At 43.7% G+C, this 14,235-nt stretch overlaps 1 protein-coding gene across 5 annotated transcripts in view; it reads right to left on the minus strand.

The window, feature by feature from the left end:
* The window catches only part of ERG (ETS transcription factor ERG), a 279,429-nt gene that overhangs the window by 34,700 nt on the left and 230,494 nt on the right, over nucleotides 1-14,235 (minus strand). For all 5 annotated transcript variants that reach the window (XM_063601408.1, XM_063601407.1, XM_034947822.2 and 2 more), the window contains one exon: nucleotides 6,726-6,877. In XM_063601408.1, the coding sequence (XP_063457478.1) occupies nucleotides 6,726-6,877 (152 nt within the window). The remainder of the gene's footprint in view (nucleotides 1-6,725; nucleotides 6,878-14,235) is intronic.

Consider the following 14,235-nt stretch of genomic DNA (forward strand, 5'->3'; position numbering starts at 1 on the left):
ATATACATGCATTTGAGAATACAATATGAAACAAAATAAAGTATGATAACAAAATAATTGGTAAGATGTCATAAGAGGAGTGATTAATTTGCCAGAGGATCAAGCATGGCTCCCTTGACAGGGCAGATTTCGAAGATGTCTGGAAGAATGAGCAAGAGCATTCCAGAGAGGGAACCACAGGGACAGGGACACCGGGTGGTGAAAATGCAGCGCGTGAGTTGGGGATGTGGCAGAGGAAAACGGCAGAGGCTGCAAAGGGCTTTCGAAATCACATCATCGTGGGTATAAATGAAGCTGTTCTTGATTCGACCTGTCATACCAATCTCCATTCCTCACATATTCTGAAACACTGGTCTGAGTCATTCATTTGAGCTCTAAATCACACCTTCTTCTGTCTGTCAAAAACTACTTACCCCACATGGGTGGGTCTTAGCTACTTCTGACAGCCTTCGGTCATCTCCTCAGTGATTAAGAGTAATGGGAACTGAATGAACACTTTCTAATGGAATAGAAAGGTCCTAGCACGGGGGTCTGAGTAAGACACAAATCATGTAGCTTCAGCCACACGTGTTTGGTTGGCAAGAAAAGGTGATTTTAAATCTCCTTAGAGCTTTTATTCACCGTGAATGGAACACAGTAAGAGTTTAATGAATGAATGAATAATGAAGAAAGTGAAGAGACAGTGAAGAGAAGAATGTGGCTACTCTTTTATCTCTGAGATTACTGATTATCACAAGGGTCTATGCTGAAAGTGAATTATTTTAAAAATAGAAGCAGAGGCATTTGAAAAACTCAACACTTTAGCACCTATTTTAAGGAATTAAAACAGAAAAAGAGGCCAGGCCCAGTGGCTCACGCCTGTAATCCCAACACTTTGGGAGGCCAAGGTGGGTGGATCACCTGAGGTCAGGAGTTTGAGACCAGCCTTGCCAACATGGTGAAACCCTGTCTCTACTACAAATACAAAAATTAGCTGGCTGTGGTGGCAGGCGCCTGAGATCCCAGCTACTCGGGAGGCTGAGGCAGGAGAATTGCTTGAACCCAGGAGACAGAGGTTGCAGTAAGCCATGACCGCGCCATTGCACTCCAGCCTGGGCAACAGAGCGAGACTCCATCTCAAAATAAATAAATAAATAAATAAAAATTAAAAAAAAACAGAAAAAGAGAAATCTTTCAAAATGCTATAAGCTGCTAAAGCGAGAGGTCCTATTGCATTTTGGTCAGCATTTTGCAACTTTTAAGAAGTGAATGGAGCCTGTGCCTTCCTCTTTGTTAGCCACTTGGTTAGCACATCTCCATGTTCACAGCCAACACCTAAAGAGTAACAGTAACTACTGCAATGAGTGATTCTTCATTTAAATTCTTTTTGGAATGTTAATGTGATACTGTTAATCATTTCTATCCTTCCTTTTTGTCTACTTGCCTTTTCTAAAAGTGATAAACCATATCTTTATTAAAAATAATTCAAGTCTATTAAAGTAAAATTTATATCTTCTATCTAGATTAGAACTTTTCAACCTTATTGTACATGAAAATTACATATACAATAAGCATGTTAATAATGTAAAATTTCCAACCCCACACCCAGGTTTGGAATATTTGGAAGTGGGTGTGTGTGTTTGTGTGTGTGTGTGTGTGTGTGCCTGGGAAAGGGTCTCACTCTGGCTTCCTGGTGGGAGTGAAGTGGTGCAATCATGGTTCACTGCAGCCTCAAACTTCTGGGCTCAAAGAATCCTCCTGCCTCAGCCTCCCAAGTAGCTGGGACTACAGGAACCACCATTACACCTGGCTAATGTTAAAATTTTTTGTAGAGATGGGGTCCCACTATGTTGTCCAGGCTGGTCTTGAACTCCTTGGCCTCCCAAAGTGCTGGGATTACAGGTGTAAGCCACTGTGACTGGCAGGAATTGTGTATTTTTAATCATAAATTTTCCAGGTAATCTTGATACAGGTGGTTCTGACCATACTTTGAAAAACACTTTCTAGGCCAGGCGTGGTAGTTCATGCCTGTAATCCCAGCACTTTGGGAGGCCGAGGTGGGCGGATCACCTGAGGTCAGGAGTTTGAGACCAGCCTGGCAAACGTGGCGAAACCCCATCTCTACTAAAAATACAAAAATTAGCCTGGCGTGGTGGCGGGCGCCTGTAATCCCAGCTACTCAGGAGGCTGAGGCAGGAGAATCACTTGAACCTGGGAGGCAGAGGTTGCAGTGAGCTGAGATCCTGCCATTGCAATTCAGTCTGGAAACAAGAGCGAGACTTCGTCTCAAAAAAAAAAAAAAAAAAAGAAAGAAAGAAAAAGAAAAACACTTTCTAGTCAACCTCCAAATTAAGCTCGGCCAAAAAAGAGCCATGTAACCAGCATGGGGGATGTCACACTTGTCAGGCCCCTCTTATTACAACTGGTTTCACTGAATGACACTTGGGTTTACAACAGTGTAAGAAACTGCCCTGCCCTATGAGAGATCCTCCTAGATTTACAGATACGTGCACCAAATACATAGATAAAAACCAGAGATGGGAATTATGGCCTAACCAGTACCCTTTGGGAAGGCACAATCAACAGTCTTGCCAGAACAACAGGCACAAACCAGGGCTGCCCAGAATGCCTGGTGGCGCTACTGGTTGAACGCTTTGCTCATGACTCCCCTTATCTTCCTTAGGACAAACAGAGGAACACACCTTCCTCCAGACTCAGAATTAACAGCTGGACCATATTTTCACATTTGCTTTCTTTTTATCCTGTAGGCACTGACTTATCCCTTTCATACTGCCTGATGATACCTCGAAGCCAAATAACACCTACCTTTTGCAATTCTGCAATATTTAAATGTTGCAATTAAAAATACACATACACACACACACACGAGCGTGTAAACCTCACTCCTGGTTTTACTCTCTCTGTTCAATTTTTACTTTAGTCCATACTCCACATTCCTTTATTTTTAAAAAGTGGATTCTACCGTGCTCTTTCATATGTACCTATGTGAGCTTTCTTAAATCTGTTCTGAAATAGGAGGCAGTGTAAATATATCAAGTGACAGTCTATATTTATTCTTCAGGGACATTTTCTAGTTGACACTTTCTTATGGGCTTTTTTTTGACACTTTTTTTTATGGGCTTCTTTATTAACTCAAGATCATGAGTGTCAAAACCAGGGTTGAGGGAATCGCTTCTCAAAAGTGGGTTCCAGGTACCAGAACCCAATCTGAACACGGACAAAGCCCCCCAGCTCCTCTGTGGTTTTATCTCTCAGTCTCCGTACAGTCCAAATTTTCTCATCAGTGTTTATTAGGACCACTGTTATCTCTAGTGTGTAAACATCGGCAGGTATTGATGATGGTACAAATGTTTAGGAATAACTGATGTTTTTTTTTTTTTTTTCCATTCAGCTATCCGTGTGATTTGCATTAGTGCCAAGCAATGTCTCTAAGTAGTAAGGTCTATGTGAACCACTCAGGACCAGGTCTGGAGAATTCTTTTTGCACACATGGGGTACTCCGTGCCCCAAATCTGCCTTAGTGAGGTGCCTGGATACCATGGGGATGGATACAGCAGCTGGTACAGCTGCCTGAGGTCCTGCAACCTCATGGCCACATTGGAAAATTGTCCAGATTGTGCAATGAAGCTGTGTGTGTGTGTGTGTGTGTGTGTGTGTGTTCATCACTGTGTGTGTATGAGCACACATACATGAAGCTTGACCAATAACCGAAAGACTCACAACTTGCAAAATCAGCCACAACTAGCTCTCTTACAAACACTATTAACTGAATAACTGCCTACACTGGCGTGAAGCAACTGAAGGAGGGAAGAGCTGAAGAGAAGAGTACTTTGCTCCAAAGAAAGGAAACAGCCTTTACATCAAAGCTTACTATAAGCCAATTTGCAGAGCTATCCTTGCATCCATCCAGCTAATATTTGATGAGCAGCTACTATGTATAAAAAATCCTGGGTGTTCTGACTTCAGTTGATTCTCTGTTCTCTTCCCCACACAAATATCTCTCTTATTTTCTAAATACTTTCCTTAGTGTAGAAAGACTCAAGTCTGGCCCTACTGAAAAGGATATTTATGACATCAAAGCATATTGATGACCTCATGGAAATACAGCCTCACCAGTTAGAAGATGGTACCAGGCATTACCTCTTACATCTGTGATTCAATGAGGAACCAAGCAAGGAATCTTCAGTGCAGGCCCCCTCAGATGGATTCTCTCATCTTTGAGATCTAAACACTTTGTTTTGTCTCCTTTGAAGAAATTACATTCTTAAGGAGGAGGGCAAAGGGTGAGATGGGTTAGGGGGCTTCCTTTGGGTGTCTACTTCATTTTGTTCATGCCCAGCCAGTGTCTGGGCAACACACCCCTGCCCTCCTGCCTCTCCTCCAGGCACATCCCAGCCCTCGAGTTTTTCTTATGTGCCACACATCTGGAGTGGGCACCTGGGACATTTGTGTTTCTATTTTTCCCATCCAACAGGAACAGCCCCCTGTTCTGAGGCACAGTAGCAAGTGAGGCAGTCTCAGGCATTCAGGTGCATTGTCAAGATCAAACCAAATGCATGGCCTCTGTACCTGTCAACTGCCTTTCAGTAAATACTAAGGACGGTTTTCTCCCTTTCGTAATCTACCATCAGTGTCTCCTATAAGTCTTAAAAAATGGTTTGAAATCAGGCACAACCCCAAAGGATGGTCCCTTTCACACCCCACTGCATCGAACCAGCTTTATGTGTTTGCTGAAAGTCACGTGGTGACAGATCTAAGCTGAAACCCAGGATTCAAATCCAGGCCAGATGTTTTGCGAAGTACCCTGCACTCCTGAACTCTTCTGTCTAGAAGGTGACAGAAGCCCACTGGGCATGATCCAACTCAGGTAAAGGGAAAGTCACACCATGGAGGGAATCTAACTTGTTTGCCATCACACTTCGCAGATATTAATTTAGGTGACCCCAGGAGCAAGGGAGAATTGAGTTTGTGCAGATTTCACCCATGCATGCCCTTGGCTACTTTGCCAACAAGGAGTAACTTGTACAGTGCAGCTCAGTGGTGAGGTGTCCGTTCATCCATTCTCCACCTCCCTTAATATTCACTGAGCACCTCCCACTTACCAGGCACTGCAACTGGCCCTGGAGATAGGGCCTTTGTGGGGCTTACGTTCTACTCAGGGAAGAGGATAATAAGAAAACTTTTTATTTTTTTATTTTTATTATTTTGAGACGGAGTCTTGCTCTTGTCGCCCAGGCTGGAGTGCAATGGCACAATTTTGGCTCACTGCAACCTCTGCCTCTCTGGTTCAAGCGATTCTCCTGCCTCAGCCTCCCAAAGTGCTGAGATTACAGGTGTGAGCCACCATGGCTGGCCAGTAAGAAAACTTTTACATAAACATGCAATATAATGGCAGAAGGGAATGAATGAAATCAAGAAAAATCAGGCCAACTGGAGACTGGCAGTCACAGGTGGAGAGGAGAGCAATTCCAGACAGAAGTGCTCAGGACCGGCCTCCCTGAGGCCATGACATTGGCACGGATACTTGGTGAAGGAAAATGATATGGAACTACCTGGAATTAAGGGTTTCAGGCTGAGCTGACGCCAAATTCAAATCCCTGAGGCAGGACCGCAGGGTGACCAGATGGCTGAAACAAGTAACAGGAGGGAACCCACAGAAATTGCTGTAAGCAGCTGAGATTTAATCCAATGCCAACAGGCAGAGACTAAAGGAGTAAGGCAGACCTGCCTGAGTCCTAACTTGGCCTCTTATTAGCCTAATGCCCTTGGAAAAGTTGGTGGACCTCTCTGAACTTCATCTTCCTCATCAGGGAAATCATGAGAAAGATGTCCATTTGCAAAGATTGCTTGAGATCATGTTTCTAAAGCATTTATCCAAATGCCTCCTGTAGGGTAAAGGTTCACTGACTGGTGACTGTTGCTGTTGTTCTTATATTTCTGGTTTTATGTAGCATGTATCCTCTGAGGAGCTTTAAGTCATTTTTTCTATTACCTTTAGTTTGGCTAAATAAATAAGTTCTCGGCATGTCTTTCAAGTTCAAGAGCTATTCCTTTGGGTTGGTTTTGAATTATGTTTGTGGTAAAGAGTTACTCTGGTTATTAGAATCTGTATTATAGGCCAGTGATAGCTGGAATTTTAGATGCTTAAGGGAACACGTAAGACAGCCATATAATATATGGCTCCCACATGTTTATTTTGCCAGATAAGAGAATTTTAAAAACAAACACGTCTATCATCTATCATAAATAGTATCTCATGAAGGACAGGATATTTGGAACAATAACCTCCAAGAAGGGGCAATTCCTCCCTAGAAAGGTCACCTCTCATAGACATATACACACGTGTGCATATGTGTGTGCACACAAGCAAGGCTGCATGTTTGCCTGGACATCCTCTTTCTCTCTGTCTCTCTCCATACGTAGTGTGTGTGTGTGTGTGTATTTTTCTCTATGTGGCAAAATAAAGAGCTGGGGCTACATATTGCTGTCTCACATATTTTTTAAATATTTGTATTTTTAAATACAGGTGTATTTTTCTTGCTTTGCTGTCGATCCGTGAACATGTCCTCATGCATAGACCTCCGCCAGCTCCCATTTACAAGCCCTGCTCTGGACAAAGAAGATGTGATCAATGCCACAGGTGGGGGAGAAGAGCTCCCTGAGGCTCAGCCTAGCCTTGGGGAAGTTGCGATCTGCCGAGGGCAGTGAAGCTGTGGGCACCTGACCTGCTGGCACGATAACTCTGCGCTCGTTCGTGGTCATGTTTGGGGGTGGCATGTGCTTCTCCTCCATGTAGCTGCCGTAGTTCATCCCAACGGTGTCTGGGCTGCCCACCATCTTCCCGCCTTTGGCCACACTGCATTCATCAGGAGAGTTCCTGGAGGAGAAGAAATATTCTTCCATTATAACAGCAATCAAAGAGCATGTCTCCATCGACTTCTCACAATACACAGAGAGAACCAAAGAAGGGCAAGGCGGAAGAGACTGGGGGAGAAAGGACAAGTGTGAAAAGCCAAATACAGGCGGGGTGCCGTGGCTCATGCCTGTAGTCCCAACACTTTGGGATGCCGAGGTGGGCGGATCATGAGGTCAAGAGATCCAGACCATCCTGGCCAACATGGTGAAACCCCGTCTCTACTAAAAATACAAAAATTAGCTGGGCATGCCTGTAGTCCCAGCTACTCAGGAGGCTGAGGCAGGAAAATTGCTTGAACCCGGGAGGTGGAGGTTGCAGTGAGCTGAGATCATGCCACTGCACTCCAGACTGGCGACAGAGTAAGATTCCATCTCAAAAAAAAAAAAAAAGAAAAGAAAAAAGAAAAGAAAAGAAAAGAAATGCCAAAAACAGGCCTTGCCTTCTGTCCTCCCGAAATGCATATTTTGAAGCCCTAACTCCCAATGTGATGGTATTAGGAGAGAGAGCCTTTGGGAGGTAATTTCAGTTTGATGAGGTCATGAGGGTAGAGTCCCACGATGGGATTAGTGCCCTTATTAGAAAAGAAAGAGACCAGAGCTCTCTCTCTCTCTCTCTCTCTGCCATGTAAAGGCAGAGCAAGAAGGTGGTCAGGCCATCTGCAACCCAAGGACAGAGACCTCACCAGAGACTGGCCCTGCTGGTGTCTGATTTTAGACTTCCAACCTCCAGAAGTATGCAAGCTCGAGTCCCATTGTTTCAGCCAGCCAGTCTGTGGGGCTCTGTGAAGGCAACCTGCACAGGCTAGGACAGTGCCCATACTGGCTAGATGCATAGAACATGCACAAGGGAGGCGGAACTACCACCTGGCTTCTGTTTCTTAAGCAGCTCCTCCTGAAACTGTCATGTCAAAACTCCATCTGTGACAACTGACTGGGGACACTTGCAGGGAACAGTGAACTGCTCTTTGTTCTCGCGGTGTGACAGCAAACAGGCAGAGTAGACAGATGCTGCGGGGCGGCACCAGGGACACTCGCTGCTCAGTGAGGTTTATCCTGGAATGACGTTCCTTTTCAAAACCTCAGAATGAAATCCTCCTGCTCAATTTCAAATCCCTGCAGCCAATCTTTACATATGGAGCTTTGAAGACTCACAGTGTTCCAGGCTTAGGTGCAGACAGGAAGGGCAGGGAAGGGTGGGGACTGACGCTAGGGGAGGCCTCATGGGGAGTGGACTCCAGCAGTCCTAGAGGACCCTTGGGAAAGGGATAGGGAAGGAACTGTGTGGATGCAGAGAGGGGTCAGCTACTGACTACTGACCTTGGGCAACAGGTCACAGGGCTGCTGTTAGTAAGGCAGTCACTGTCATTTGGATAAAGTCAAACCTACCTTTCTGGAAAAAGAAAAGGAAAACATTTTAAACAGTGAGATGTGAAAGCTACAGGACATTGGTGAAATCGCATCTGATAGGGAAATGCTAAAAAGAAAATCCAGCTTAGGGCCAGGAGTGGTGGCTCACGCCTGTAATCCCAGCATTTTGGGAGGCCGAGGTGGGCAGATCACCTGAGGTCAGGAGTTCAAGACCAGCCTGATCAACATGGAGAAGCCCAGTGTTTACTAAAAACACAAAATTAGCCGGGCAAGTGGTGGTGCATGCCTTTAATCTCAGCTACTCGGGAGGCTGAGGCAGGAGAATCCCTTGAACTTGGGAGGTCGAGGTCGTGGTGAGCTGAGATGGCGCCACTGCACTCCAGCCTGGGCAACATGAGTGAAACTCCATCAAAAAAAAGAAGAAAGGAAAGAAAGAAAGAAAGAAAGAAAGAAAGAAAGAAAGAAAGAAAGAAAGAAAGAAAGAAAGAAAGAAAGAAAGAAAGAAAGAAAGAAAGAAAGAAAGAAAGAAAGAAAGAAAGAGAGAAAGGAAGGAAAGAAAGAAAGAAAGAGAGAGAAAGAAAGAGAGAGAAAGAAAAGAGAGAGAAAATCCAGCTTAAGCAGAAAACAGAAAATACATGTCAGTGCCTTCTTAGATGGTTAAACAGAAAATACATGTCAGTGCCTTCTTAGATGGTTAACACGTGATGGTAAACCCAGGGTCACCGTAGCTGAGAAGTATTAATATTTAGGGTCTGTTGTCTCAGGCGGATTTCCAGAAATGCCTCTCAGGCTCTATCCAATGCATACATTTTTTTCATATTCCTTGGAATCTGGGAACCTTCGCTTTCTCTAGATTTTAGATTTCTATCCCAGTGTTTCTGGTTGGGGGATCCACGCCAATGAAACCTCATTTATCTCCTCCACTTCTTGTTAGTTGGAGTTCTGCAGAGAACTTGGACAATCAAAAAACTATGGGCTTGGCATGGATGTGAACTTCAAGTCTAAGGAGGTCAAAACCATCTGAGGCAGGAGAGCACTTTCTGAATGGAGTGAGATGGAGAAGGTCATTCCACACCTGAAAGCCATAGCTGGGATGTGGACAGGAAGGGAAAGTGTTTGTTCAGCATGTGGGAACTTGAAAATATAGGTTTGTTCTCAGCATCACTTACAAATGTGTCTGAAGCCTATGGAGGGATCTTAGGTGTTGGCAGTGAAGAGGGTACACTGCCATCTGCGGATGGAGGTTACAGTCAGGGTCACGCAGGACTCAGGCCCTAACATGGGCCTGGAATGCACAGCCCTGCCTGATGGCATCCTCACAGCTGTGCTAACATGAAGGAAATTTTAAAATAATAATGGTCTGAGTTCCCATGAAGTAGATCCTGAATATTTCCACCGCTGCCTACACATGCATTATTTCCTCTTGATGCTATTTTTCCTGGCTTCACACATTTATCTCTAAAAGACCCATCCTAATATGAAAACACAGAGTGTCTTCACTTAGACTGAGTTTCCTATTCCTCTGGAAAATTCCATCAGTTGAGTAGAGTGTATATGTTTTGGTATATTTGTCTCAAGGAGAGAAGTTACTAGGGAAGAGAAGTTAGAGGGATTAGGTTCTTTAGGAAAAAGACTTTGCCCAGATGATGTGAGTAACTCAAGTAACAACTATAAAATCTAGACAACCTTTGTTCAGATTCAATCATTCACTCATCCATTTAGACAGCTGTTATCAAGTGCCGGCCGTATACCAGGTCCCATCAATTCTTTCTTCTCCAACAATGCAGTTAACAATTTGAAAAGTAAAAGATCAAAGAGATGTATAAAATTATAGAAACAGGCCAGGTGTGGTGACTCACGCCTGTAATCCCAGCACTTTGGGAGGCCGAGCTGGGCGGATCACCTGAGGTCGGGAGTTTGAGACCAGCCTGACCAACATGGAGAAACCCTGTCTCTACTTAAAAAAAAAATTAGCCAGGCATGGTGGTGCATGCCCGTAATCCCAGGTACTCGGGAGGCTGAGGCAGGAGAATCGCTTGAACCAGGGAGGCGGAGGTTGCGGTGAGCCGAGACCACGCCATTGCACCCCAGCCTGGGCAACAAGAGCAAGACTCCATGTCAAAAAAAAAAAAAAGAATTATAGAAACAGGGGACATTGAGGATTTTGAACCCTTCAGACCAACCCCTTTTTCATTTTCTTTTAGTTCTTTCTAGTTTAATTTTCATATCCGAGGACAAGAACTCTAGGCATAGATCACAAGAGTTTCTCTGTGACATTAAAGTAGATCCTTCAGGCTGGTTGCGGCAGCTCATGCCTGTAATCTCAGCACTTTGGGAGGCTGAGGCAGGCAGATCACTTGAGGCTAAGTGTTCGAGACCAGCCTGGCCTCCCAAGTAGCTGGCATTACAGGCGCCTGCCACCACGCCTGGCTGATTTTTGTATTTTTAGTAGAGATGGGGTTTCACATGTTGGCCAGGCTGGTCTCAAACTCCTGACCTAAGGTGATCCTTCTGCCTTGGCTTCCCAAGGTGCTGGGATTACAGGCGTGAGCCACTTCACCCAGGTTTCTCTTGCAAATTTTAACAGCAAAAGAGTAGCCTTAACATGTTTGGGATCTGTTTTGGGAGCTTAATAGTTATCAGTCTTCACCACAGCGAACTGTGTTGCTGGCATTGTCTCCACTTTCCAGAGGTGTGAACTGAGTACTCAAAACACAAGGGGCTGGCTCCAGGACTCACAGCCAGGAGGAGGTAGAATGAGACTTCAGTGCGGGTGGCCCGAACTCTCCATCCCTGCTTCTTAACCCTGAACAGAATGACTCCACAAAGTAAAGGCAAGACAATGTCCTTTCAAAGGTAACTAGATCTTCATTTCAGGAAGGCATCAGGGACTCCCTGACCCATACACTACTCTGGTTTAAGGTGTACACTAAAGCACTCATCCTGACATACTCTCCTACCCTGGGACTGTTCATTCCCTGAAGAGCATGTGTATGACACAAACAGGGCACATATACAAGATGCAAATAAGAAAGAGGAGTGATTCCTGGAGAAGAGAAGAATTTTCAGAGATATCTGCTTTACTTAAGAAAAGGATGCCAGGCACAGTGGCTCACGCATATAATCCCAGCATTTTGGGAGGCCAAGATAGGTGAATTGTTTTAGCTCAGGAGTTCAAGACCAGCCTGGGCAACATGAAAAATGTGTTTACAAAAAATACAAAAATTAGTTGGGCATGGTGTGCACCTGTAGTCCCAGCTACTCAGGAGGCTCAGGTGGGAGGATCACCTGAGCCTGGGGAGGTTGAGACTGCAGTGAGCTGAGATCATGCTACTGCACTGCAGCCTGGACAACAGAGCAAAACCCTGTCTCAAAAAAAAAACAAAAGAGAGAAAAAAAGAAAAGGAAATTTTATCACAATTCAGAGAACTGAAAAGTGTTCATTTGAAAGTCTCACTATAAATACATTTCTAGCTCTGTGCCCAGGTGTGATAAGAAAAGATCCACACTGCACAAATGTGTGTCTTGATTACTCCATTGCAACCCCACCTTCACCAGGCATTCCGAGGCTCACACATCACCAGGGAAAAAGTTCCTGCAAACAGCTTGGTATGTCACCTGCACCAAGCGCTGCCCAGCATAGAGGACCACGTGTTCTCCATTCTCACATGATAAGGATTTGGACGTTCAATGCATTGTTTTATTGTGCACATGACAAAGAGTATGCTGTGCAGGGAATGAACAGTCCTGAAGTAGGACAGTGTGTCAGGATGAGTGCTGCAATGTACACTTTAAACCAGAGTAGTGTATGGGTCAGGGAGTCCCTGATGCCTTCCTGAAATGAAGACTAGTTACCTTTTAAACATACACATACTTTTAAACATACACATACTTGCATATGTGTGTTGCAGCAGTTCCTGAGAATATTCTCAGGCTATTCAGCAGGTGCCTGTCAAACAGATAGTCATTTAGTAAATATTAAATGTATCTGTCTTTTTGTTTGGGGTGGAAATTGCTTTATTGCAAATAAGCGTGGTTCAAGATATTGCTCTCACAGACTCCTTTGAGGACAAACAAAAATCATTTTGCCTTTTTATTTAATTTAAATAGTTTTGGGGAAACAGGTGGTGTCTGGTTACATGAATAAGTTCTTTAGTGGTGATTTCTGAGATTTTGGTGCACCCATCACCCAAGCAGTAAACACTGTGCCCAGTGTGCAATCTTTTCTCCCTCACCCACTCCCATGCTTCCCCCAGAGTCCCCAAAGTCCACTGTATCATTCTTATGCTTTTGTGTCCTCATAGCTTAGCTTCTAGTTATAAGTGAGAACACACAATATTTGGTTTTCCATTCCTGAGTTACTTCAGTTAGAATAATGGTCTCCAACTCCATCCAAGTTGCTGCAAACGCCATTTTCTTCCTTTTCATGGGTGCGTAGTATACCATGGTGTGTGTGTGTATGTATATACACACACGCATATATACACATATACACACATATACATATGTACATATATGTGTATATGTATATGCATATATGTATATATACATATGTATACATATATAATATGTACATATATACACATGTACATACACACATATGTGTATACATGCATACACATGTACATATGTACATATATACGTGTGTGTATAAATATATGTGTATATATACATGTATACACATGTACATATGTACATATATACATGTATATGTGTGTGTATATATGTGTACATATATGTGTGTGTATATATATATACACACACACACACACCACATTTTCTTTATCCACTCATTGGTTGATGGGCATTTAGGCTGGTTCCACATTTTTGCAATTGTGAATTGTGCTGCCATAAACATGCACGTGCAAGTGTCTTTTTCATTTCCTCTGGGTAGATAACCAGTGGTGGGATTGCTGGATCAAATGGTAGTTTTACTTCTAATTTTCCATACTGTTTTCCACAGTGGTTGTACTAGTTCCATAGTGGTTGTACCAGTTTCCATGCTGTTTTCCATAGTGGTTGTACTAGTTTACATTCCCATTGGCAGTGTAAAAGTGTTCCCTTTTCACCATATCCATGCCAACATCTTTTTTTTTTTATTTTTAATGATGGCCATTCTTGCAGGAGTAAAATGGTATCACCCTGTGGTCTTGATTTGCATTTCCCTGATAACAAGTGATGTTGAGCGTTTTTTCATGTTTGCTGGCCATTTGTATTTCTTCTTTTGAGAATTGTCTATTCATGTCCTTAACCCATTTTTTGATGAAATTATTTATTTTTTTCTTGCTGATTTGTTTGAGTTCCTTGTCGATTCTGGATATTAGTCCTTTGTCAAATGCATAGTTTGCAAATATTTTCTTCCACTCTGTGGGTTGTCTGTTTGCTGATTATTTCTTTTGCTGTGAAGAAAGTTTTTGGTTTAACTAAGTCCCATCTATTTATCTTTGTTTTTGTTGCATTTGCTTTTGGATTCTTGGTCATGAACTGTTATTCTCAAATTTACATTTTCAGTTCCAGGTTCTATTTGTCACCTACAGACATTAGTCTTGACAGTCCTGTGCAATATGTGGCATCAACAAGAGTAAACAGGAGCTGGGAAGACAGATACTTCCCTCTGCTCACAGCAGCAGAAATTCCACATTAGCCAGGGGGCCCCAAGAGGGGAGGGCTGGTTCAGAATTCTGAGAAAGAACTGAACAATAGCCCAATGGCTGGGATATTAAAAAGCCAGCCATAACACTTCACAACTCCCTGGCAACACCCTTGGGGCCACACAGCCTCAAACTCCTGAGCTCAAGCAATCCTCCTGGTTCAGCCTCCCTATGAATAGCTGGGACTACAGGCCACTCTCCTTGAGGAGTGTAACGCCTGCAGCAATCTCACACTTTTCCATGGCATTTGGTCATAACTGTGGTCACTCACAGCAACACAGAAATAGTGTAGGAAGACAAC

This window comes from Pan paniscus, chromosome 22, assembly GCF_029289425.2.
Source record: "Pan paniscus chromosome 22, NHGRI_mPanPan1-v2.0_pri, whole genome shotgun sequence".
Lineage (NCBI taxonomy): Eukaryota > Metazoa > Chordata > Mammalia > Primates > Hominidae > Pan > Pan paniscus.